We start from the raw sequence: 26,292 nt of genomic DNA, 5'->3' as shown, positions 1-26,292 counted from the left end.
AGCAAGTTAAGTGTAAGTTGCGCACCTATCAAGTGAGGGGGAATGATAAATAAATGTAATGTATTGCCGGAGAAATAGTGGCTTAGAGCTTCAAGATGGCAAGAAAAGAGTGGGTTTGGAAGTCACTCTATCAGATGATAGACAAAAATGGTGGGAGGGTCCAGAAGCTGAAGCCTGACCTGCAGGTACAATTAGGCGAGCTAAATAAGGCGAGTACACATGCGCCCGCGGCACTATCAGTGATTTAAAAAAAATCCATCTACGACATATGGCGTAAGAATGGAGCAATGAGTGGGCGTATCTGAGAGGTAACAAGCTGTTGGTGCCGGCCGAGGGGTGTCTCTTGCCCTCGGCCCGCCCAGGTGACAGAGTGCAGGCGCCAGGTATGAGTGCCACCCAGGGCCACCCCGGGGCCCGCCCACGCCACGGCCACTTGGCCCCTACATGACCGGCCCCTGGGGGCCCCTGGGGGGCGCTGGGGGCCAATACTCGGAGACCAGGTCACCGCGGGCCATGTCAGCCGATCGCTGCTAACCTCCTGGGAAAATTTCCATGCATCTGGTTCTCGTAACTGTGGCTTCCACATCACCCAGGGTTCCTCACGAATGTGGCTGCACACAGCTACCACCTGGAACACGGTTACACACATGGCTGTTGCTCAAACTACACCAGGAAGAATGTGTAGAGATTGTCGTGGGCGTGCGTGAGGGCGGTGGGCGTGTGTGAGGGCGGTGGGCGTGCGTGAGGGCGGTGGGCGTGCGTGAGGGCGGTGGGCGTGCGTGAGGGCGGTGGACGTGCGCGAGGGCGGTGGACGTGCGTGAGGGCGGTGGACGTGCGTGAGGGCGGTGGGCGTGCGTGAGGGCGGTGGACGTGCGTGAGGGCGGTGGACGTGCGTGAGGGCGGTGGGCGTGCGTGAGGGCGGTGGGCGTGCGTGAGGGCGGTGGACGTGCGCGAGGGCGGTGAGCGTGCGTGAGGGCGGTGGGCGTGCGTGAGGGCGGTGGGCGTGCGTGAGGGCGGTGGGCGTGCGTGAGGGCGGTGAGCGTGCGTGAGGGCGGTGGACGTGCGCGAGGGCGGTGAGCGTGCGTGAGGGCGGTGGGCGTGCGTGAGGGCGGTGGGCGTGCGTGAGGGCGGTGGGCGTGCGTGAGGGCGGTGAGCGTGCGTGAGGGCGGTGGGCGTGCGTGAGGGCGGTGAGCGTGCGTAAGGGCGGTGGGCGTGCGTGAGGGCGATGGGCGTGCGTGAGGGCGGTGGGGCGCGAGTCAACGCGGCACCTTACGGACGCCTGGGGGTAAACCTGCACATGTCCGTCGCGTCTCACGCCGTGGCCCTACAAAGGGGCCCGGGTTGAGGTTATCTTAATTGTGGATAATGAGGGAGGTTAGAGGCGGGGGCGGGAGAGAGTGGCCAGGCGCCCACGCCGCCTTCAACACATCTTGTGCATTAGACTACACCCTCTAAATAAGTCGGTCCGTACACCCCACTGGCAGCCCCCCAGCCTGCTCTCTCTCTCTCTCCTGATTGTGGCTTGATGGCTAGTGTGTAGGGGTGCTGAGCAGGGTGTAGGGGTGCTGAGCAGGGTGTAGGAGTGCTGAGCAGGGTGTAGGAGTCTTGAGCAGGGTGTAGGGGTGCTGAGCAGGGTGTAGGGGTGCTGAGCAGGGTGTAGGGGTGCTGAGCAGGGTGTAGGGGTGCTGAGCAGGGTGTAGGAGAGCTGAGTAGGGTGTAGGAGTCTTGAGCAGGGTGTAGGGGTGCTGAGCAGGGTGTAGGGGTGCTGAGTAGGGTGTAGGAGAGCTGAGCAGGGTGTAGGGGTGCTGAGCAGGGTGTAGGAGAGCTGAGCAGGGTGTAGGAGTCTTGAGCAGGGTGTAGGGGTGCTGAGCAGGGTGTAGGGGTGCTGAGCAGGGTGTAGGGGTGCTGAGCAGGTGTAGGGGTGCTGAGCAGGGTGTAGGGGAGTTGAGTAGAGTGTAGGGGTGCTGAGCAGGGTGTAGGGGTGCTGAGCAGGGTGTAGGGGTGCTGAGCAGGGTGTAGGGGAGTTGAGTAGGGTGTAGGGGTGCTGAGCAGGGTATAGGGGTGCTGAGCAGGGTGTAGGGGTGCTGAGCAGGGTGTAGGAGAGCTGAGCAGGGTGTAGGAGTCTGGAGCAGGGTGTAGGAGTGCTGAGCAGGGTGTAGGGGTGCTGAGCAGGGTGTAGGGGAGTTGAGTAGGGTATAGGGGTGCTGAGCAGGGTGTAGGGGTGCTGAGCAGGGTGTAGGGGAGTTGAGTAGGGTGTATGGGTGCTGAGCAGGGTGTAGGGGTGCTGAGCAGGGTGTAGGGGTGCTGAGCAGGGTGTAGGGGAGTTGAGTAGGGTGTAGGGGTGCTGAGCAGGGTGTAGGGGTGCTGAGCAGGGTGTAGGGGAGTTGAGTAGGGTGTAGGGGAGTTGAGTAGGGTGTAGGGGTGCTGAGCAGGGTGTAGGGGTGCTGAGCAGGGTGTAGGGGTGCTGAGCAGGGTGTAGGGGTGCTGAGCAGGGTGTAGGGGTGCTGAGCAGGGTGTAGGGGTGCTGAGCAGGGTATAGGGGTGCTGAGCAGGGTGTAGGGGTGCTGAGCAGGGTGTAGGGGTGCTGAGCAGGGTGTAGGGGTGCTGAGCAGGGTGTAGGGGTGCTGAGCAGGGTGTAGGGGTGCTGAGCAGGGTGTAGGGGAGTTGAGTAGGGTGTAGGGGTGCTGAGCAGGGTGTAGGGGTGCTGAGCAGGGTGTAGGGGTGCTGAGCAGGGTGTAGGGGAGTTGAGTAGGGTGTAGGGGTGCTGAGCAGGGTGTAGGGGTGCTGAGCAGGGTGTAGGGGTGCTGAGCAGGGTGTAGGGGAGTTGAGTAGGGTGTAGGGGTGCTGAGCAGGGTATAGGGGTGCTGAGCAGGGTGTAGGGGTGCTGAGCAGGGTGTAGGGGAGTTGAGTAGGGTGTAGGGGTGCTGAGCAGGGCGTAGGGGTGCTGAGCAGGGTGTAGGGGAGTTGAGTAGGGTGTAGAGGTATTAGGGAGAGGTGTAGGCGACTTGAGCCGGAACAAGCCATCAGGGAAGGGTAAGAGGTAGTGCGGTTGTTACCAATACATCTATCAACTCCTTATACGATATATTACGAGTGGGTTAAGGCAGGTGTCTCAGGTGTCATATGTTTTCTTGTAAACATATGTTGTTGAATATGACCGAAAAGGAAAGATTAATAATTCTAACACGAATTTTCTCAATATTTCTTATGTTTTTCTTCACTGTCGGTGGTAATAAAAATAACAATTCCCCGAAATTCATTTTTTAATTGTCTGCAATTAAAAAAAACAATTAAAAAATGAATTTTGGAGAATTGTTATTTTTGTTACCACCGACAGTGAAGAAAAACCTAAGAAATATTGAGAAAATTCGTGTTAGAATTATTAATCTTACCTTTTCGGTCATACTCAGCAACATATATATATATATATATATATATATATATATATATATATATATATATATATATATATATATATATATATATATATATATATATATATATATATATATATATATATATATATGTCGTACCTAGTAGCCAGAACGCACTTTTCAGCCTACTATGCAAGGCCCGATTTGCCTAATAAGCCAAGTTTTCTTGAATTAATATATTTTCTCTAATTTTTTTCTTATGAAATGATAAAGCTACCCATTTCGTTATGTATGAGGTCAATTTTTTTTATTGGAGTTAAAATTAACGTAGATATATGACCAAACCTAACCAACCCTACCTAACCTAACCTAACCTATCTTTATAGGTTAGGTTCGGTTAGGTAGCCGAAAAAGTTAGGTTAGGTTAGGTTAGGTAGGTTAGGTAGTCGAAAAAAACATTAATTCATGAAAACTTGGGTTATTAGGCAAATCGGGCCTTGCATAGTAGGCTGAGAAGTGCGTTCTGGCTACTAGGTACGACATATATATATATATATATATATATATATATATATATATATATATATATATATATATATATATATATATATATATATATATATATATATATATATATATATATATATATATATATATATATATATATATGTGTGTGTGTATCACGAAAATAAACACGTGATTAAGAATGTGACAATGTCAGACCACGGAGGAAAAATGAAACAGGAAATTTCCTTAAGTACTTTCGTATATTAAATACATCTTCAGAAGGTCAATACATCTTCTTCAGAAGGACCTTCTGAAGATGTATTAATTATACGAAAGTACTTAAGGAAATTTCCTGTTTCATTTTTCCTCCGTGGTCTGACATTGTCATATATATATATATATATATATATATATATATATATATATATATATATATATATATATATATATATATATATATATATATATATATATATGTATATTTTTTATTTATTTATTGCTGTATACTGGCAGCAGGTTTTCTTTTGTGCATGTCTCATTGAATATGACATCATATTCCGTATTTATTATTTTCTGATTTTGGGCTTCTATTCCTCTTACTAATGCTCCTGCATCAGGGTTCAGCTGGAAGAGGAGTTCACCAAAAGTCATGTTTTTTTTAGGTGAAGACAAGAATTGAATAACTGAAGAATATATTACACTAATTACAAAATCGCACGACATTTCGAACCTCCATGGCTCATTCTCAAGTGAAAAGAAATTGATTGATTGATGAAGATTAAGCCACCCAAAAGGTGGCACGGGCATGAATAGCTCGTAAGTGGTAGCCCTTTTGAGCCATTACCAGTATCAATAGATGATACTGGAGATCTGTGGAGGTGCGACTGCACCCTGCCAGACTGGAGATGTCTCCCGTGTGAAAAGAAATTGATTGATTGATTGATGAAGATTAAGCCACCCAAGAGGTGGCACGGGCATGAATAGCCCGTAAGTGGTACAATTTTTTTTTCTCAGTATTCTGAGTTTGCATTTAACCATCAAGCTGTTATCGCGGGGGAGGATACTGCTTCACAGTCTTTATGAGGGTGTCCAGCTGCTGAACACCTTGTTGACCAGGAGAGTGGCTGTGTTGATGGCTTCAGGGTAGCCACTGCATGATTCAGGAACTCTTAAAGTTCTTCTAAGGTTACTGGTTGCTTCACATTCCAGAAGATAGTGAAGTAATGGCTTTTCTGTGACAGTTTGGTAGAAGATGCACTCTCTCTGTCGGGGTTCACCAATCTCCCAGTTGCATCTGTAACCTAGACGTAGTCTATATAACCTAACTGCTATTTCCCTGTGGATTCCTTTTGGGATATTTAACCTTTCTAATTTGGCTGCCTGAAGATACCATGTTGCAGATAGCGAACCTTCAGCTATTCTCTGGTGCAGGTAGGCTTTGTTGAGATGTGAGAGTTTTTTGGTGATGATGTTTTTTATGTTCTCTAGGCTGGGTTGAATTGTTTTATGTATCACTGAATGTCGAGTTGCCAATTTAGCAATTTCATCAGCTTTTTCAGCGACTGCCCAGACAGGTACAAGAGGAGTGTTGTTAACGCATATGTCGACCGTGCTCTCAGCCACAGCTCAGAATGGAAGCAAGTCGACGAAGAACTCTGTAGGGTAAGGCAGGTCCTAGTCAACAACGGCTTCTCCAATGGTTTCGTCGAAGACATCATAAGAAGGAAAGTGAAACGCCATGCAATCTCTGAAGAGACAACTAACACAACACCTATACCCCCTATTAGACTATTTTACAGGAACTTCTTTTCCACAGCTCATAAAACGGAGGAAAGGGTCCTGAAAGATATTGTTAATAGAAACGTTATCCCTACAGACAAAAATCAGAGGATACAACTGACGATTTACTATAAAACCAGAAAAACGGCCAGCCTACTCATGAGAAACTCTCCAGACACAAAGCAGAACGCTTTAAAAGAGACCAACGTCGTCTATGCCTTCAAATGCCCACTTGGGGACTGTAAGCTCCAAAAAAAACAGTATATAGGCAAGACAACAACATCTCTTTCTAGGCGTTTAACGATGCATAAGCAACAGGGCTCCATTAAGGAACATATAATCTCTTCCCACAACCAAACCATCGCCAGAGAAATCCTAGTAAACAACACAGAAATCATCGATAGATACAGCGATAGCAGACGGCTTGACGTTTGCGAGGCACTGCACATTAAGAAGTCAACACCAGCAATCAACAGCCAATTAATGCACAACTATATTCTACCCACCTCAAGACTCCGCTCCAATATAGAAGCATCAAGAAATATGGACCAATAGGCTTTCTACAATCACTTCCATTTCAATACCCATTGTTTCGTGTTCTGTCTTGTGTTGATGAAATTAATACCCTATTAAATACCACCTCACCCCATCCACCTCACTCAAATGTAGATATAAACAAATCGGAGATATGTAAGTGCTATTCAGTTGTGTATTTTGTAAAGTCTTTGAAAATGTAATAAGTTTTACGAAACGCGCTCAAGTGTCGCGTCAGACTAGAAATAAAAATGAATTTTGGAGAATTGATTTTTGAATTACCTCCAACAGTGAAAAGAAATGTACGAAAGATTGAGAAAATTCGTGTTAGAATTATTAATCTTACTTTTTCGGTCATATTTAATAATATATGATATATATATATATATATATATATATATATATATATATATATATATATATATATATATATATATATATATATATATATATATATATATATATATATATATATATATATATATATACTATACGTTTCTAGACCAGACAGGATGATAAAGTAGAGTGAGTTTACTGGGGAAACTCTGAGGGCGAACTCAGTACACAGCTGCAAATTAAAATATAACAGAAAGTATTCCGGAAGCGCGTCATCGTATTAATCAACCAGTAGTCGAAGAGGTGAGGCTTAGGAACTAATATTAGACCCTTCAAAGCTCATCTTGGTGAGTACACGAACCCTCGCACCTTCTTACCCAACATCAAAACACTTATTCATATATAAACAAATAGATATATCTATCACAGTTTGCTACTGACAATCGTCAATTAACGACATAACTGAGAAGTCATGGTCTGTCACACATTACTGAAAGCCACTGGCTCCCTGCGGTCCACTGTATGGTGGCTCCCTGCGGTCCACTGTATGGTGGCTCCCTGCGGTCCACTGTATGGTGGCTCCCTGCGGTCCACTGTATGGTGGTTCCCTGCGGTCCACTGTATGGTGGCTCCCTGCGGTCCACTGTATGGTGGCTCCCTGCGGTCCACTGTATGGTGGCTCCCTGCGGTCCACTGTATGGTGGCTCCCTGCGGTCCACTGTATGGTGGCTCCCTGCGGTCCACTGTATGGTGGCTCCCTGCGGTCCACTGTATGGTGGCTCCCTGCGGTCCACTGTATGGTAGCTCACTCTGCCCCACAGTACTGTGGCTCTCCGGTATGTAGAGTGCAGACATCTCCCACGGCACTCTGCGGTATGTAAAGTGCAGACATCTCCCACGGCACTCTCCAAAATCAAGGTGTGGGTGGCAGAATGTTCTGTGACGTTTGCTTTCAACATCATTCAGTATTTATTTAAAGAGTTCAAACAAATTTCTTCTGGTATTACTTTATTTCGTGTATCGCTGGATCTCAGACGTTGTATGGATATCTCATTGCTCAGTATGCACTCCCGGACATCAGAATTATCCTGATGCCTGCTACTTTGTTTAATATGCATTCCAGCACCTCACACGCTCCCTGCCGCCGGTACCTTGCTGGAAATGATGTCCAGGACATCGTATACATCCTCCCGTAGAGACTGAAATGTTTGCCGCATATTTCAGGACTGCAGGTAAGGTCTATGTCCTCACCTTCATCGCCATACGTTACAGGAGTTTGTGCATGTAACGCTGGCCATCTTCCAGCACACTGAACGTTCCAGGGGTCCAGGCTGTGACCGCAGTCTTCCCACAGTCCACGCGCCGTCCTCCCCGCTGGCACAGGACCGTTCCTTGGTGACCTATGGCCAGTGAGCTGTAACTTAGTAGGCTGTTGGAGCCTTTCCAGTTAGACCCCCGCTAGCCTCGCTTGGCCGCCGTCTCCACCGAATCTTACCTGTGTCTGAATCTTTCGTTTTGGTGAAGTCTGCTTAGTGCCAGTGTCGCATATGTTGATAGAAAACATTTCTAACTGAATTTATATTTAGTATTTGGAAATGTCAATAGGGTGGAGGGAACGCGCTTCAGATAAGTAGCGTCCCCGCAGGAGGAGGAAGGGGCCACGTGAGGAGGGAAGGCGCGGACACGCCCCTGCGAGCGAGGGTCGAAGTCGTCCTGGCTCGGGTAACAGCGAGCGATGGGTACCCAAGCGCGGTTAATTCTTTTGTATGATAATTACTCGTCCTTGTGTCGTCAGGCTCATTATCGAACTCTATATGCGCACCTCAGAGCTTCCCACGGCGACCCTCTCCGTCCCGCAGTGAAATGTACTCTACGTTGTCGGTGGCACAGCTCTGTGTAGCCGGTGGCACAGCTCTGTGTAGCCGGTGGCACAGCTCTGTGTACTCTGTGTAGCCAGTGCAATAGCTCTATGTATTGTGCAGTCACTTCCTTAGCGCTATGTACAGTGTAGCTGGTTTGCCTCGAGTCTGTGTCGGCGACGTTATCTTATGGGACCAAATGATCGCCCGTAGTTTGGCTTTCGGGACTCTGTATGGGGTTCAAGTACCTGCTCCCGCAACCCATCTTCAGGCTAGGCTTGTCCAAGCGGCGGCCGACCCCACATTCATCAATTTTAGCCTACTGCGTATTCAAAATTTATATTTTTCTCAAATTATTTGCATTCTAGAATGTATTGAATAGTGAGGCCTAACTTGGCTTAGGTAAGTTAGTTAAATTCTGCTGGCAATTATTGATCTTTGCAGCACATGAATGACGAAGTTAGCGAGGAGTGATTCAAGCAGAGGACGTGAACTGCTCCAGAATAATACGTGCGTCGTGGTTGTGAGTCGTGCGTCGTGGTTGTGAGTCGTGCGTCGTGGTTGTGAGTCGTGCGTCGTGGTTGTGAGTCGTGCGTCGTGGTTGTGAGTCGTGCGTCGTGGTTGTGAGTCGTGCGTCGTGGTTGTGAGTCGTGCGTCGTGGTTGTGAGTCGTGCGTCGTGGTTGTGAGTCGTGCGTCGTGGTTGTGAGTCGTGCGGCGTGGTTGTGAGTCGTGCGTCGTGGTTGTGAGTCGTGCGGCGTGGTTGTGAGTCGTGCGTCGTGGTTGTGAGTCGTGCGGCGTGGTTGTGAGTCGTGCGGCGTGGTTGTGAGCCGTGCGTCGTGGTTGTGAGTCGTGCGGCGTGGTTGTGAGTCGTGCGTCGTGGTTGTGAGTCGTGCGGCGTGGTTGTGAGTCGTGCGTCGTGGTTGTGAGTCGTGCGGCGTGGTTGTGAGTCGTGGTTGTGAGTCGTGCGTCATGGTTGTGAGTCGTGCGGCGTGGTTGTGAGTCGTGCGTCGTGGTTGTGAGTCGTGCGGCGTGGTTGTGAGTCGTGCGTCGTGGTTGTGAGTCGTGCGTCATAGTTGTGAGTCGTGCGTAGTGTTTTTCATTCATAAACAGGAGGGGGGGTGGGGGGGGGGGGGATGCCGGCTGGATTAACGAGCATTTGGCCTTTGTTGATGAGGACGGGTCGTCAGGTGAGTGAAGCATTTAGAGAGCCATTACACAGTACAATAAAATGACTGAGTGTGGTTTTGGGGTCGGCCACCACCTGGACGAGCGTAACCTTAGCGCACCTTGTAATTAGCCATCTGTGTTCTGGACTTGTAGCCTTGTTCGAAGCTTTTCTTGAAACGTTTCTCACTCACTTCCCATGTTCGAAGCACACTGCTTAAAATGTTGCATTCACGTTCTGTGAATACAAAAACACCTGAGCCTTGCCTTTACTAATTATGTTTTGTGTTGACAATAGCAGCTACGCTAACAGTATACCAACATACACATCAGAGGGGGTTGGGTCCCGGAACACTCGGTGGAGCTTCATAATCCACGATTTTCGAGTCGTGGTCGAAACACCGGGTGTTCGGGAGTGTCTGCCACAGTGGTGAGAGTGTTGTTCTTCCTGTGCAGCCCGTCCTCCAAACAAAGATTCAAAAGTGATTCCATGCACCCTCCAAACCCCCTGTTTATGAATGAAAAACGGTTTACACACGACTCACAACTGCTGACGTTCGAACACTTCCGGAACAAGTGCTTCACTGACGAATTTTGTTCGAACCACAACGCTGTAAATGCTTCACCCACATACTACAAATAATCGCCAACAGAACCTAAACACCTAACCTAACCTATGCCTATATATACACAATATGCTAATATATTATAATATTTATTTATATTTGAGAAAATTCCCATTTTGAATGATCAGCATGTAAACATTTATGAATGCGTCTGTGGGGTTGACCGCTGGATATAATGGACTTCAGTCGAGGACGAGTTGTCCTGAGAGCCTGTGTGGTGATGACTTACGCTGCAAGAAACTGTGTTCATTGTTAAAACGTTCACCATGTGACCGTGCGGGCGACAATGTAACTCTGGCATACCGAGAGTGTCAAACACTGTAAGAGTGAAAATGATAAAGTGGTCGTGCAGTGTGAAGGTGTGACTAGTGTTTTATACTCGAGCAGCTCCGGGTAACTCTTTGTTTACATACACATAAAAACGGAAACTCTGCAATGGTGTAAATGTAACTTTTTGAAGGGGGGGGGGGGATTTAGACGCCCATTGCACTACCTGGTCAATATAATGGTTGTGCTCATCAAGTGTCGAGTGATTGTGCGTGCGGAGTGGCCACCGTGTTCACCAGGCGGTGCTTGGGGACTTCAATATAGATCCCCTGACATGGTTTCTTTATTTAGACTTTAGAGCATTACACTCTAGCCATTGTGTGTGTCATGGGCTGGAGCCTGACTTGCGATATACTCTACAGGGACCAGAGCAGAAGCACCGTCACGGTGAATCTATGAGGCGTTACCTGAGCGCTTCCGTCCGGTGCGCCCTCGTCTGAAGCGAAGGAAAGGTAAGTAAAGGATGCATGGTGAGCTCACGTGAGGTAAGTGTTACACTGCCCTTGTTGTAATACTCTCGCATGCTGCCCAAGAGTCATACTCTCACATGCTGCCAAGAGTCATACTCTCACATGCTGCCAAGAGTCATACTCTCACATGCTAGCCAAGAGTCATACTCTCACATGCTAGCCAAGAGTCATACTCTCACATGCTAGCCAAGAGTCATACTCTCACATGCTAGCCAAGAGTCATACTCTCACATGCTAGCCAAGAGTCATACTCTCACATGCTAGCCAAGAGTCATACTCTCGCATGCTGCCAACAGCTGAGAGTATGACTTATTTTATATAAGTATAAGAGCTGAGAATTCCTTTAACGTAAATTTAAAAACAAAAGATTTCATTTTATACAAACATAATATTTTGCCCTTTTTTTTTTTTTTTTTTTTTTTTTTTTTAATATCCTCGCTGAAGAAACCGCGGTGCGGCCTCCGAGGCGCGGCCTCCGAGGCGCGGCCTCCGAGGTGCGGCCTCCGAGGTGCGGCCTCCGAGGCGCGGCCTCCGAGGCGCGGCCTCCGAGGCGCGGCCTCCGAGGCGCGGCCTCCGAGGCGCGGCCTCCGAGGCGCGGCCTCCGAGGCGCGGCCTCCGAGGCGCGGCCTCCGAGGCGCGGCCTCCGAGGCGCGGCCTCCGAGGCGCGGCCTCCGAGGCGCGGCCTCCGAGGCGCGGCCTCCGAGGCGCGGCCTCCCAGGCGCGGCCTCCCAGGCGCGGCCTCCGAGGTGCGGCCTCCGAGGTGCGGCCTCCGAGGTGCGGCCTCCGAGGTGCGGCCTCCGAGGTGCGGCCTCCGAGGTGCGGCCTCCGAGGCGCGTCCTCCGAGGTGCTGCAAGACGGTAAGTTTAATTTCTGGTACGACAACCGAGGGACACTTGGACGGTAACTTGTACCTTCCAAGCTCAGAGCAGACACATGTATGGCGTCTGCTGAACTAGCGAGTCCCTCGTTTGTCTGCTGTACTAGCGAGTCCCCTCGTGTATAGTATCTGCTGTACTAGCGAGTCCCCTCGTGTATAGTGTCTGCTGTACTAGCGAGTCCCCTCGTGTATAGTGTCTGCTGTACTAGCGAGTCCCCTCGTGTATAGTGTCTGCTGTACTAGCGAGTCCCCTCGTGTATAGTGTCTGCTGTACTAGCGAGTCCCCTCGTGTATAGTGTCTGCTGTACTAGCGAGTCCCCTCGTGTATAGTGTCTGCTGTACTAGCGAGTCCCCTCGTGTATAGTGTCTGCTGTACTAGCGAGTCCCCTCGTGTATAGTGTCTGCTGTACTAGCGAGTCCCCTCGTGTATAGTGTCTGCTGTACTAGCGAGTCCCCTCGTGTATAGTGTCTGCTGTACTAGCGAGTCCCCTCGTGTATAGTGTCTGCTGTACTAGCGAGTCCCCTCGTGTATAGTGTCTGCTGTACTAGCGAGTCCCCTCGTGTATAGTGTCTGCTGTACTAGCGAGTCCCCTCGTGTATAGTGTCTGCTGTACTAGCGAGTCCCCTCGTGTATAGTGTCTGCTGTACTAGCGAGTCCCCTCGTGTATAGTGTCTGCTGTACTAGCGAGTCCCCTCGTGTATAGTGTCTGCTGTACTAGCGAGTCCCCTCGTGTATAGTGTCTGCTGTACTAGCGAGCCCCCTCGTGTATAGTGTCTGCTGTACTAGCGAGTCCCCTCGTGTATAGTGTCTGCTGTACTAGCGAGTCCCCTCGTGTATAGTGTCTGCTGTACTAGCGAGTCCCCTCGTGTATAGTGTCTGCTGTACTAGCGAGCCCCCTCGTGTATAGTGTCTGCTGTACTAGCGAGTCCCCTCGTGTATTGTGTCTGCTGTACTAGCGAGTCCCCTCGTGTATAGTGTCTGCTGTACTAGCGAGTCCCCTCGTGTATAGTGTCTGCTGTACTAGCGAGTCCCCTCGTGTATAGTGTCTGCTGTACTACAGACCATTCATACGTTTGTTTACAAATTACATTGCTCCTAAGCCAAACCATTTGACTTTTACTCAATATATTCCTCGTCTGCGGCCCGACGATCGTCCTCAAGGAAGAGGAGAAGCTTTGACTCCCACGGCAACTCCTCTTGCCATAGAAAGTCGCCCAACTTTCCCTCGAAGGTTCTAAGGGGCCAAGGATATCTTGAAGTCATGACCATCTCCCTTGCCACAGAGGAGAGTTAACCAGCATTATCTGCCATTGTCCCATTTTCTCTTATTCTCAAGATCCCATTTTCTCTTCCATTATTGCGTTCTGTGTAGTGTACAATGGATCCAAATGTCCGGAACGTTTCCATCAAGGGAGCGGACAGCGGCATACAATGGGGAGAAACAGGTGAATACAGGTGAAGAACAGGTGAGTACCTGCTCAGTACCTCACCGCGCACCCGCCTTCCCGCACTCACCATCTAAATAAAAAGTAACACATTTGACAAACGAATTCAATTACGATTTGTGAGACGAATACAAGTTACTGGAAAATGGCGTCATTCACGACAGGAACTACAAGACGTAAAATTCAATTTTAAAACTTGGAAGTTCCAATGCGAAGTAATTTTTTTTCTTTCGTTCAGGTGTTCTACTCAGGAAGATAAGAGCTATCGTTAGTCAAACTCCCGCAGTAGTTGAGGCTCTTGAGGGGTCGTGAGTGTAAACAAACACTACTGCCGCCCCCTCTCCCTTGCGTAACCCCCACCAACACACACACACACACACACACAACCTACTACACACTCGCCCCCCTGCTTACAATACACTTGCACAAATACAGATGTGTTGACTGCGTACACATGAATTGCAAGAGTGTACACATGGGTAGGCGTTTCCCGTATACACGTGTGTTTTTATAAAGAATAAGAATTTTCAAACCAAACACACACACACACATGAAGGTTTCGTAATTATAAAATAAACTCGGCCCCATGGTATAACTTACCTAGCACTTCCCATGGTATAACCTGAACACTTCCCGTGGCATGACGGCAACCCAACCCATGGCATAGCCTCCTAAACGCAGCCTATCTTGACTTATTTATTATGCACCACATACCCATCCCGAGGACGATGGTGGAAAAAGGTTACAGAGGTATAATAGTTCGGGAACTGAACCCACTATATTCCAATAGCGTTCCAATACGCACACCTCCTCTGCCAGGTGAGTACGACGGGCTCACCATAGCCCGTGCTGCTTGGAACTTTCTGTTCCGAGTAGCTGAATTTAAAAGATGAACTCCATAATTCATAGCATATTTCGAACGCGTTATGGAATAGCTTTACCGGCCAAAAAGAGAAGATCACAGGAGATATCATTCCTTAAGCGTTTAGAGTACTCGAGCGCTGATACCCAATATTGCATACAGGAAGACCCACCTGCACTCACGTGCAGGTCCCTGCAACACGCTGCACTCAATGCAACTTGTACCGAGGCATCACCCCAGATAGGCTACGCTCTGCCTGATGCAATGTTCAAACCTGAGACACCAGGAGGCGTGCGTCTATGGCCACACTGTGTTTGGTTCTAGTCACAAAATATTATTTTGCTTCGCAGTGAGCGGGCTCGCACAAGTGTGCTCGGTAATCTCGTATATAACTGCAAAACATTCGAGGAGAAATTTTGCGAGAGATGTAGTACGGAGATGGCGTAGGTTCGAGCCCCAGCACGAGTTCCGGACACTCCAGCTTTTGACAGTTCAATATTTACTCGCGATTATTAGCAAATCCACACATGCAAGAAGTGAATACAAAACGTGTAACCGAAGAGAGCGAGCGAGCACCATAGACATAGAATAGGGGCAGAGAGGTTGGGTGGGTAGCGGTGACGGCGGGCAGCAGTGGGCACATTACCGACCTACAGGCAAATGATCACTTTAAATGCAGAAGAGAAGTCTCCCGGGCAGGAACACAGGCCGGACCGTCCCCCCACACGGCTGCAACCGACGCCGCCAGATTTACGGAGTGTCATTATGGTCAGGTCGCAGGAGGAGGAGGGGAAGGAAGGGGCGAAGGGAGGGAGGAGGTGGAGGAATATGGATGAGGTGGGTGAGAGAGACAACGACGGGGAGGCCGGACCAGTACGGGTGAGACGGAGATACACGAAGCAACAGGCGGTCCAGATATAGAAGAAACGGGTACAGAAGGATGGCGAACACGGTAACATGTAAAAGAAGTATGTTGTAAGGAAGGGATGAAATGAGAAAAGATTGCTAGGAATAACAAATGAAGGTTTTCAGTCTGATGGACCGCAGTTGGGTCCTCCCTGGCATCACACACAGCAGGTCCCTTATCACCTAGTTGTGGCCCTCCGTCCTCCCGGAGGCACCTGCCTGGCTTGGAGCTAGAGCATCGCGACCAACATACTGCAGGTGCCGTTATAAATTATTAGTGGCAGCACTAGCTTGGAAACAGCAGCAGCAGTATTACTAACAGCAGCAGCATTATTAACAGCAGTATCAGAAGAAATAGCAGCTGCAAAAGCAGCGGCAGGAGCAGCAACAGGAGCCGCAACCAACAGCAGCAGTAGCAGCACGAACAGCGGCAGGAGCAGCTACAACAACAGCAGCAGCGGCGGCAGGAGCCGCAACCAACAACAGCAGCAGCAGGAGCAGCAGCAGCAGCGGCAGGAGCAGCAACCAACAACAGCAGCAGTAGCAGCAGCAGTAGCCAGGAAGGCGAGGGGACCACTGCTGTGAGGTGATGGCGACACTGCGACACTGGTGGTTGGGTCGTGCTCGGGAGAGGTGATAGTGTCCCCGATACTGTTGTCGCCGAGGTTACCCGTCGGACCCGGTAGCCGGGGTCGCCTTCTACTGTTTGCACTGACAGGAGTCCCGCAGAGAACCCTCAGATAGTCGAGATAGTTGAGATGGCTAAGTCGGCGGCGGGTGACACGCCGCCTGATACCATCGGAGACCAGGCAAAGGCTAATTTTTTTCCTTTGTACACCGTGAAAGGAGCACTTAAAGGCTGCGAATGACTTTGTTTGGAGCGCTGAGTTTTGTGAGGGCACAGGAGCCGCAGGTGAATATATCGCCAGACCTGAAGGCCCCTGGACGGTGCTGAAGGTTCTGACGACAGAGGTACTGAGGAGGATATAGGCGGTCGATCATTTTTCCAGACAATTTTTGGTGCCTTAGGCCCGGTTAGAAGTCAAGTTTAAGGCTTCTTCCCGAGCATCGCTATCACGCTCGATAAAGTGTTTCGCGGTGTTGGATTAATTGTCGTGTAGCGTACCAGTCATACTTGTACAAGCACTGAAAGGAATGCGTTTGTCCGTTCTGCGAGATCATGCACATAAGTGATCAGCAGGAGAGGTCCTAATACTGACCCCTGTGGGACCTCACTGTAATGTCACTTGTCGCTAATGACTTCCCCTCCCTCCACCCCCCCCCCCATCCCCTTCGTACTCTTCTCTGTTGCGTGCATAGTCTTATAGCCAGTGAAGCGTTTTATCACTAACTCGTCTCTTCAGCTTGCGTGCACTTACTCTTCTGAGACACCGTGTACACTGCTTCCTGCCAGTGTGCTTGTGTGTTTCCTAATTATATATACAATGTGTGCCTGCAGAATCGAGCATTTAGCTCTTGGACTCCGCCTTTCTAACCATCGGGTTGTCTAATGTACTAATTTACTATCATATAAAATATGTATATTTCTTTCACACATCCCCAGGATGCAGCTCGTAGCAGCTGTCTAACTCTCAGGTACCTATTTTATTGCGAAGTGAACAGTGCCATCAGGTAAAAGAAACTCTGCCATTTGTTTCTCTAATTCAATGACTCCTGACCTGTTCCTTATCATATCTACTTTTAAAATTAAGAATGTAGTTTGTTTCCACATCCTTCTCCTTTAGTTCATTCCGTTTTCCAGCAACTTGCTTGCTTTAAGAGAACTCTCTAACGTCTTTGGACTCATCTGAGTCTCGTGCTTCCATCCCTTTACTCTTGTTTTGTTGGTATTCAGTGAGAGAGGGGGAGGGAGAGAGTGAGAGAGGGGGAGGGAGAGAGTGAGAGAGGGAGAGGGAGAGGGAGAGAGTGAGAGAGGGAGAGAGTGAGAGAGGGAGAGGGGAGGGGGAGCTGTTTCCTATACAGTTACGTGTGTGAGGTAATTGTAAATTCAAATATCTAATCGTTTTTATGAGGATAAAATAAAATAGGATTCAAACGCCATAATAAACGAGGATCAACATCAATAGCAATAATTTTACTGTAGGCTCGAGTAATAATGAGTGAATAAAACTGAGAATAAATAACATTAAACAGGTTTAATGACAAGTGCTTAACTAAAACGTGTGTGTTCCTGGGTTGAGCAGACTTTTATATTACTCACAGGAAGAGCCAGTGACGACACGGTCTCCTCTGGCTCGCAGCCCCTCCACCTAACCCCCAACCCCGCTCTCTCTTACTCAAGAGACAGCAAATCACGCACATGACACTTTATATCCCATTCGTTTTCAATTTGAGGTTCAGTTGCTCCTACTCTGGCATCCTTGTGACAGACGGAGGTTGTGGGCCAAGATATAGTGCGTGTTTCATTAAGGTAACAAGCCGCCTCGCAAACCCCAATGACGAAGAGCGGCTCGCGCGTCGCTTGCCATCGAAGTGATTTACGACCCGGGCTGCCACAACATCACCAAACGCCATACATGGCAGTTTTAAAGCCCGGTGTTCATATGAACCCATCTGCCACTCTGAGCTACCTTCCTCTCTTCTCCTGAGACAATACAGTGAAGTCACAATAACTTGATATCCACGACTCGGCAGTCTAGTTAGACTGTATTCGATAAAGGAATTCAGTATTCTCTTACTTAAAACGGAAACCAGAAACTCTTGCTGTGTTCTACAGAGGAATCAAAACAGCTTAGAGCACCTCCCATCCGGCTAGAGATTACTCTCTTTGCTTAACTCGGCTCTCAAGGTCCATAGCATGTATTGTGGAGCGGGTGGCTTGAGAACTATAATGATGCGGGGAAATTCCAGCCTGAAAGTGGGAATAATATACAGACGACACGACTGTGAGTGGAGACTATGGCCCTTATTACTGGGCGAGGAGGGCGTGAGAGTGGGTTGCGCCTGTGGGCGGCGCTGGGGGTAAGAACCTGGATCTCCGCGCGTCCTGACACCCCCGCCGGCCGGCCCCGTGTTATTGCCGGGTCCTGCTGCGTTGTCGGTGACACGAGAAAAACGCACCGTGTAACCCGGATTTATGGCTGCTCAGAGACCCGGCAGCGCATGCGCCTTGAATACTGATGACGGCGGAACGAGCCACTCATGCGCTGCACACAGGTAAATAATGAAGTGATTATGCTGACACGTCTCGTGCACCGACGACAGTCTGTGCCTCGCTCCACCACCCCCGGACCACTCCACCACTCGTCCCTATGTCACACTCCTCCAGATCATCGGCAATTATATCTATTGGGCTACTTTGTAGTGGCCAGCGAGAAACGTGATTTCGAAAAGGTTTTCGGTAATGACATGTGGGTCGAGCGAGGACCCCTGCGGGCGGCGTTCTCAGAATGTCGTCCCCTCCATCGGGACTCGGCCGGAGCGGAGGGCGCCCCGCCGCCCTCTCCCCAGGACGCCCCCTGCAGGATAGCGTTGCCGCACGCAGCTACGGCCGCCCTCACTCCTCTGGAAACCGCTCCTCCTCCTCGTTTATTTCTAACTTATACTTTCTAAAAATATGATTGTTTCAGTATAACATTTTCTGCAGCATATCTTATTATAATATAAAGTGGTAGACAAAGTGAACACTAGTGCTGATCCTGGGAGCCTCGCCTGGGTGCCACAGGCAATGTATATGTGTGGGGGTAATCACTGCCTGCTCTGTGAACTTACTGCATTTAAGGTACTCCTCAGGCCCTGACCCCGTACCTAGAGCCTTGGTGGCACCTTGGTGGCACCTTCGTGGGAGGTGGGAGCAGCGCCGTGCTAGCAGGGGCGACCAGTAGTTGTTGAGGAACCATCTTCTTTATTGGTGGAATTTGTCACAAGAGTTACCTTCACCTAACAGTGAGGGAGTCAGACCTATAGTGGGGGAGTGTGAGACCTATAGTGGGGGAGTGTGAGACCTATAGTGGGGGAGTGTGAGACCTATAGTGGGGGAGTGTGAGACCTATAGTGGGGGAGTGTGAGACCTATAGTGGGGGAGTCTGAGACCTATAGTGGGGGAGTCTGAGACCTATAGTGGGGGAGGCAGACCGATAGTGAAGCATCAAAAACTTGTAAGAAGAGACTTTCTAATTTATCAGGAGAGATTTAAATTATACTAGATAGATAACCTATGATTATGAGAACTTCCTGGAAGTTACCTCTACCGCGATAGCCGAGCCCATATATATATATAGGCAACGAACTCCCCTTACTAGAGGAGGTTTAGACCTACGATAAGGGGACCGTTACGTTATCAGAATGACCCTCCCCCCCCCCCCTCCCCGGCTGAATCGAGATCGTTTAATAAAAGATATACTCAGACCAGTACAATATGGACTCACGAAACAAGGGGTTCTGACGTTATCAGCGAGTCGACTCCTTGAGAATATATCTCGGTTACTTGGACCGAATCTTAACGCACCAAGACTTTGGTCACTCCTCAACCGTTCAATCATATGCCAGTATTCACAGTATTAAAGTTTGGGCTTTATTAGTACTTAAGCCAGCTACGGTATTGTGATTTATGTTTTCTCTTAGGAAGTTTAGTCATGGAAAAAAAAAAAGAGTCCGCGATCGACTAAACTAGAAACCGTCGTTAATAGGGGACTCCAGCGTTGTCAATGGGCCTGTCTTATTTTAACCTTCTTAGGATACGTAGCTTGATGAAGGAGACAACATTTCTTTAATAGTCCCTTGTATCATGTCAATAACGAGCCTAGGATGTCAGGAGGAGTTTTGTTAACTTCTGCTGCAGTCTTCGAGTATTTTTCCCGAGCACGTCTCTGGTAATTCTCAGGAATTTAAGAAACCCATGAGATAAGGTTAACATTTGATTTATTCCCTGACCTCCTAGGGACCCCGACACGCGATATAGACATATAAACATATAATAGCCGTACCTCAACATGTCAACAGAAAGAAAACGCAGAGCTTTAGAAAATAAGTGAAAAATAAGAGGCATTGAGAGGGACGACGAGTAGGCCCCGAAGGGAAGTCGAATATTTGCCGACGTAAATTAGAGCGAGGGTGAAGGGAAGTTTTGGAGGCTACGTTGTGATCTTATGGCAAGGCTCGAGTAGTGAAATGAAATACCTGTGATGTGTGAGCTGGGAGGGGGGGGGGGGGGAGATGAGATCAAGGCAATCTATCACTGAAGAGGACAAAGGGTCGGGAGTAAATGACGATCCCTTGGCTACCCCAGCAGGAGGGGGGTGAGAAAGGTGCGGTCTGACGGACGCAGCAGGGGTCGCTGACGGAGCAGAAGCAGGGCGGCTCTTGATTTACGGAGGCCAGACCTGGAACCCCCTACCCCCCCCCCCCCTTCCCCCGTCTTCCATATGAGGGTCCGCATTCCCCCCCTCCCCCCCTCATCCATATATGACACCAGACCGGTCCCACTAAGAGGGCTGGAATACGAAAAAAAGTCTGAAGGAACTTGACCCTAATACTCAACAGGAAAGGTGGAACAGAGGTGACATGATCGCGGTATGGGAGATCCTTATAAATGTTGACAAATACTGGAATATTTTATTTAGTACAAGTATTACGAGAAGAGCCACGGGGGTTTTTCAGGATAGATTTCTTGAGTGCTGAGTGAGGACGAGGTGTCAGCACGTGGCACTGTCACAGGAAGGACAGTGAAGGAGCAGCTCACTACCAAATACTCAGACCTGCGTGTCTTCACCATAGTGTCTTCACCATAAATATTTCATCCGTTAACTGATATTTCAAGGCTGCGTTGACCTGTTGAATGGTGTTGCAAGATGACAGTATTGGGCCGCTGCAGGTGGTGGTTGGTCAGTGGAGGAGTGTGTGGTGTTCAGTCTCACTTTGGTCATGTGTTGCTTTGTGATGTTGGGTTGTTGGGGGGAGTACAGAAGATGGAGAAGTTCAGGAGAAGAACACAGTTTTGGGAATGTGGCATATAGAGTGAGTTATGTTAGCAGGCGGGCTAGCTGTCCGCCTTGCTGACACGATGTTAATGTGATTGGTAGGTAAACAAAACTTGCTTTCTCTTGTCATGAAACTGTGAGTGTTTGTGAAGTAAGTCTCAAGCAATTTAAACATATATGGTTGTCTACAGACGAATACTGTGTAGCATTCTCACACGCTCTGAAGCTTTTGTTCATGATTTGATGATCTGTTCGTTGTTCACTTTTTTCGTGTTTGGAGGATTTGGTTTGCATTTCATCTTTGAATTATGTATTATGGGGCTTGACTGACCTCGAGAAGATCTAAGCTCTTGGGTCCCCAGTTGTGTGGGAGTGGGGCTCCTCTTCTTGGAGGCGTATGTTGTATAGTGTCCTCTGGGTTTCACTTTCCAATGTTTAATAGAACGTTTGTTTGTTGTTATTTATTGTCTATTGCTTTTCAAAGTCGTTTATGACTTCTATTCCTTCCTTGGTTTTGTCGGTCAATAACGTCTTTGTCCAGGGTGGGACACTATTTGTGACGTTATTCCTCACAGGTGACGTATTCCCCATGATGGGGAGGGGGGGGGCAGGTCAGCTGTGGTACTCCACTGTTCAGGTGTATTGCGTCACCCAAGTAGCTGTTCAGCTTAGTTGTTAAGTTGTCTATGAAGCTGCACAGTGTGGCTGTAACACTCGTGGAAGCCCTAGTTCAGACCTCTTGTATTTAAGGCCGATGGGCCAGACTTTGTCGAAAGTTTTCGATACATCTTTGAACACTACTTTGCAGTGTTCTTTTTTCGTCACTGTTTGGGCTATAAGCTCACGAAGCTGCTGTTACGTACTCCTAGCAGAATACGTATATAAATTTAAAATAACTTGTTTTATTTTATTATATCATTGCCTGTATATGTACACACATTGTGTTTTTGGTAAATTATCGTGTGGTGTGGCAGCGTCAGTGGAGACAGGAGCGCGGTTGCTTTTGCACACGTCTAATACCTGTTTAATTCGAGAAGCTGGACCTGTTCAGTTGGGAGTTCCAGATGTCACTTTTATTTAGTTTGGGTAATTGTTTATTTTCTGTAATTAAACAGGTGGCATTGTACTTATATATTTTGTAAGTAACTATTATCTGTAATTTGCATTCTTGTGTGTTTTGAGAACAAGTGGTTGTTCAATTAGTTTTAAATATTAAAAAGTCCTTAGTTTCCATCCCTCATCCTGGGATGAGGCAGACGGGAGGTGAGAATGTGGGTGGCGACAGAGCGAGAGTTCAGTAGCTGAACAGGACTCGAAGGAGTAACATGTGGGAGATAAGTCTGTACATTCATGTTGTGCCATATTTTATTTTGTTATATTAAGTGATATGACAATACTTTCGTTTGTTGTATAAGTTACTTGACCATCTGTGTTTTTATATTATACTGTCTTGAATATATATCTATATAATATTTTGTATCTATTCTTCAGTCCTAAAGGAAGGTTTTTATTTATGTGCTCATTACTTATTAAGGGGTTATACTGGTGATCCGCTCTTGAGAACAGCAGTTTTCTCGTATCCCTAGACGTAATTAAAGCTTGGCTGCTGTAGGGTCACGAGCCGTAACGAACGATAGGTAACAGCTGCACTGTAATATAGTGCTCAAAGTTGTATGGAAAGATTTCGACAAAGCCTGGCACACAGGCCTAGAGTACAAGACATCTGAACTAAGGTTCCCACAGTGTGTTCCAGCCACACTGTGCAGCTGCCAGATTATACTGTGTGACTGTGGGCCATCTGTGGTTCCCGAATCCACGTTGTCTGATGTTATACTCTTGGTCTACTTCCGTGTGCTTCACCAGTCTGTGGTTGGTGATCTTGCTTTGTTTTCGAGTATTTTTATCTGGTATCTCGCGTAAGATAACCGAGCTGTAATTCCCTGTTTGTGTTGGTGATTTACTTGCCACACTATGGCAGGTAAATTCTCTGGTAAGCAATTAATCCTCTGATTAGCAAATTAAACCTTTGATTAGCAATTAATCTGATATTGCCAATTTTGAAGTAGGTGGGGAATGCAAGAGTTGTGTGATGTATTGGCGTATATTGGTGTGGCATGAGGGATGGGGGGGTGGCATGAGGGAGGGGGGGGGTGGCAGGAGGGAGGGGGGGTGGCAGGAGGGAAGGGGGGCGGGGTTGTGGGGGGGGGGGAGGGGGACAGCCCGGGTCGGTACACACAGCTGCAAGCAACAATGACTGTTTTCTCGCCTCTGGAAAACACTATATTTGTCTTAGACAAACAAAAACGACGCGCGACTCCAACACAAACATTCCCGGGAACTCCCGCCCACTTCCCGCTCACCCCCGCCCACTTCCCGCCCACTTCCCGCTCACCCCCGCCCACTTCCCGCTCACCCCCGCCCCACTTCCCGCTCACCCCCGCCCCACTTCCCGCTCACCCCCGCCCCACTTCCCGCTCACCCCCGCCCCACTTCCCGCTCACCCCCGCCCCACTTCCCGCTCACCCCCGCCCCACTTCCCGCTCACCCCCGCCCACTTCCCGCTCACCCCCGCCCACTTCCCACTCACCCCCGCCCACTTCCCACTCAACCCCGCCCCACTTCCCACTCAACCCCGCCCCACTTCCCACTCAACCCCGCCCCACTTCCCACTCAACCCCGCCCCACTTCCCACTCAACCCCGCCCCACTTCCCACTCAACCCCGCCCCACTTCCCACTCAACCCCGCCCCACTTCCCACTCAACCCCGCCCCACTTCCCACTCACCCCCGCCCACTTCCCACTCAACCCCGCCCCACTTCCCACTCACCCCCGCCCACTTCCCACTCAACCCCGCCCCACTTCCCACTCAACCCCGCCCCACTTCCCACTCACCCCCGCCCCACTTCCCGCTCACCCCCGCCCCACTTCCCGCTCACCCCCGCCCACTTCCCACTCAACTCCGCCCCACTTCCCACTCAACTCCGCCCCACTTCCCACTCAACCCCGCCCCACTTCCCACTCAACCCCGCCCCACTTCCCACTCAACCCCGCCCCACTTCCCACTCAACCCCGCCCCACTTCCCACTCACCCCCGCCCACTTCCCACTCACCCCCGCCCACTTCCCACTCACCCCCGCCCACTTCCCACTCACCCCCGCCCACTCACTCGACTAGCAGGATAGGGTGAGCCATAGTTATGAAGCTGCAGTATTACACGAGACAGTTATGATAGACGACAGGTTTCAGGCAGCCAGGTGTAGAATGGGGGGGGGTGGTGGGGGGTGGGGAGGACGTCTGTGGGGAAGTGGCATGGGAAGCAGGTGCTTGTTTACCTATCCTTCACTACCTATCCGTGACTATGGGGTGAGTGAGACATAGCTCTGGTCCCCCGCCTCCTAGCCGTTTATACGGGGCGCGCTAATTATCTTTCTCATTATTAATGTGTTCTTCACAGTTCCTCTTAAAGTTGTGGTTGGGATTAACTTCAGTAACATCTTCCTTCAGTGAAGGAAGCTTTCCTACCACGCGCCAGGAAAGGAGACCTTCCCCCCCCATCTGTGGATGGGTCCCCCCCCATCTGTGGATGGGTCCCCCCCATCTGTGGATGGGTCCCCCCCCATCTGTGGATGGGTCCCCCCCCATCTGTGGATGGGTCCCCCCCCATCTGTGGATGGGTCCCCCCCCATCTGTGGATGGGTCCCCCCCCATCTGTGGATGGGTCCCCCCCCATCTGTGGATGGGTCCCCCCCCATCTGTGGATGGGTCCCCCCCATCTGTGGATGGGTCCCCCCATCTGTGGATGGGTCCCCCCCATCTGTGGATGGGTCCCCCCCATCTGTGGATGGGTCCCCCCCATCTGTGGATGGGTCCCCCCCATCTGTGGATGGGCCCCCCCATCTGGGGATGGGCCCCCCCCATCTGTGGATGGGCCCCCCCCATCTGTGGATGGGCCCCCCCCATCTGTGGATGGGCCCCCCCCATCTGTGGATGGGCCCCCCCATCTGTGGATGGGCCCCCCCCATCTGTGGATGGGCCTCCCCATCTGTGGATGGGCCCCCCCCATCTGTGGATGGGCCCCCCCCCCCATCTGTGGATGGGTCCCCCCATCTGTGGATGGGTCCCCCCATCTGTGGATGGGCCCCCCCATCTGTGGATGGGCCCCCCCATCTGTGGATGGGTCCCCCCATCTGTGGATGGGGATGTGGATAGACTATGTGGGTCAGGAGGGGAATTGGTGCTGAATTATTATATTTTTTTATTATTATTTTCTACCACAGACGTGGCCACACATTTACAATGCTAACCAGCATATATACATTTTCTTCTGTCCTCCATGGACAGGGTTAGAGATCGGTTAAACATATAGTTCAGGATGATTGTTTTGAACAATCAACCACAGAAGGTGATTGTGGTATATTAACTGTTTTGTGGTGCTGAATGGGTGGATAGGTCCCAAATGTGAAGGAGGGGTTTGGGTGGAGGAGTGGTGGGTGGGCAAGGGGGGGGGGGGAAGGTGGTGAGGGGTAACCACCCCGGCAGGGCAGCAGAGGAAGGTGTACTGGAAGGTGTACTGGCAGGTGTGCTGGCAGGTGTACTGGCAGGTGTACTGGCAGGTGTACTGGCAGGTGTACTGGAAGGTGTACTGGCAGGTGTACTGGCAGGTGTACTGGCAGGTGTACTGGCAGGTGTACTGGCAGGTGTACTGGAAGGTGTACTGACTGGTGTACTGGCAGGTGTACTGGCAGGTGTACTGGAAGGTGTACTGGCAGGTGTACTGGCAGGTGTACTGGCAGGTGTACTGGCAGGTGTACTGGCAGGTGTACTGGCAGGTGTACTGGCAGGTGTACTGGCAGGTGTACTGGCAGGTGTACTGGCAGGTGTACTGGCAGGTGTACTGGCAGGTGTACTGGCAGGTGTACTGGCAGGTGTACTGGCAGGTGTACTGGCAGGTGTACTGGAAGGTGTACTGGCAGGTGTACTGGCAGGTGTACTGGCAGGTGTGCTGGCAGGTGTAGTGGCAGGTGTACTGGCAGGTGTGCTGGCAGGTGTACCTTACATCCGGACTATTCCCCACTCACTTCAAAAGTTACATCTCTCGGATTATTTCCCAAGCCAGATAAACTCCCCAACACAAACAGGAAATAAGACCTATTTTCTTACTCGAGATTCTAGGAAAAAATCATAAAAAAAAAACACCCTCTTGGCCCTTTACTTCCCAACTTACATAAAACATGACCACAGTAGCAAACTAAACATTACATTGACAACCACCACTTCTTAAATAC

The 26,292-nt window shown here is 49.7% G+C and overlaps 2 protein-coding genes across 2 annotated transcripts; one reads left to right on the top strand and one right to left on the bottom strand.

The window, feature by feature from the left end:
* Positions 1-658: 658 nt before the first annotated feature.
* Positions 659-8,094, bottom strand: LOC138369119 (uncharacterized). The gene is made up of 2 exons (XM_069332057.1): positions 8,026-8,094; positions 659-1,324 (listed from the first exon to the last, which is right to left on the bottom strand). The coding sequence occupies exons 1-2, from the start codon at positions 8,092-8,094 to the stop codon at positions 659-661; spliced, it is 735 nt and encodes a 244-aa protein (XP_069188158.1).
* A 15,163-nt stretch (positions 8,095-23,257) lies between these two features.
* Positions 23,258-24,181, top strand: LOC123762778 (uncharacterized). The gene has a single exon (XM_045749537.2). It carries the CDS (start codon positions 23,258-23,260, stop codon positions 24,179-24,181), a length of 924 nt encoding a protein of 307 aa, XP_045605493.2.
* The last annotated feature ends 2,111 nt before the right edge of the window (positions 24,182-26,292 follow it).

This window comes from Procambarus clarkii, chromosome 27 (genome assembly GCF_040958095.1).
Source record: "Procambarus clarkii isolate CNS0578487 chromosome 27, FALCON_Pclarkii_2.0, whole genome shotgun sequence".
Taxonomy (NCBI): domain Eukaryota; kingdom Metazoa; phylum Arthropoda; class Malacostraca; order Decapoda; family Cambaridae; genus Procambarus; species Procambarus clarkii.
This window is presented reverse-complemented; position numbering and strand designations above follow the sequence as displayed.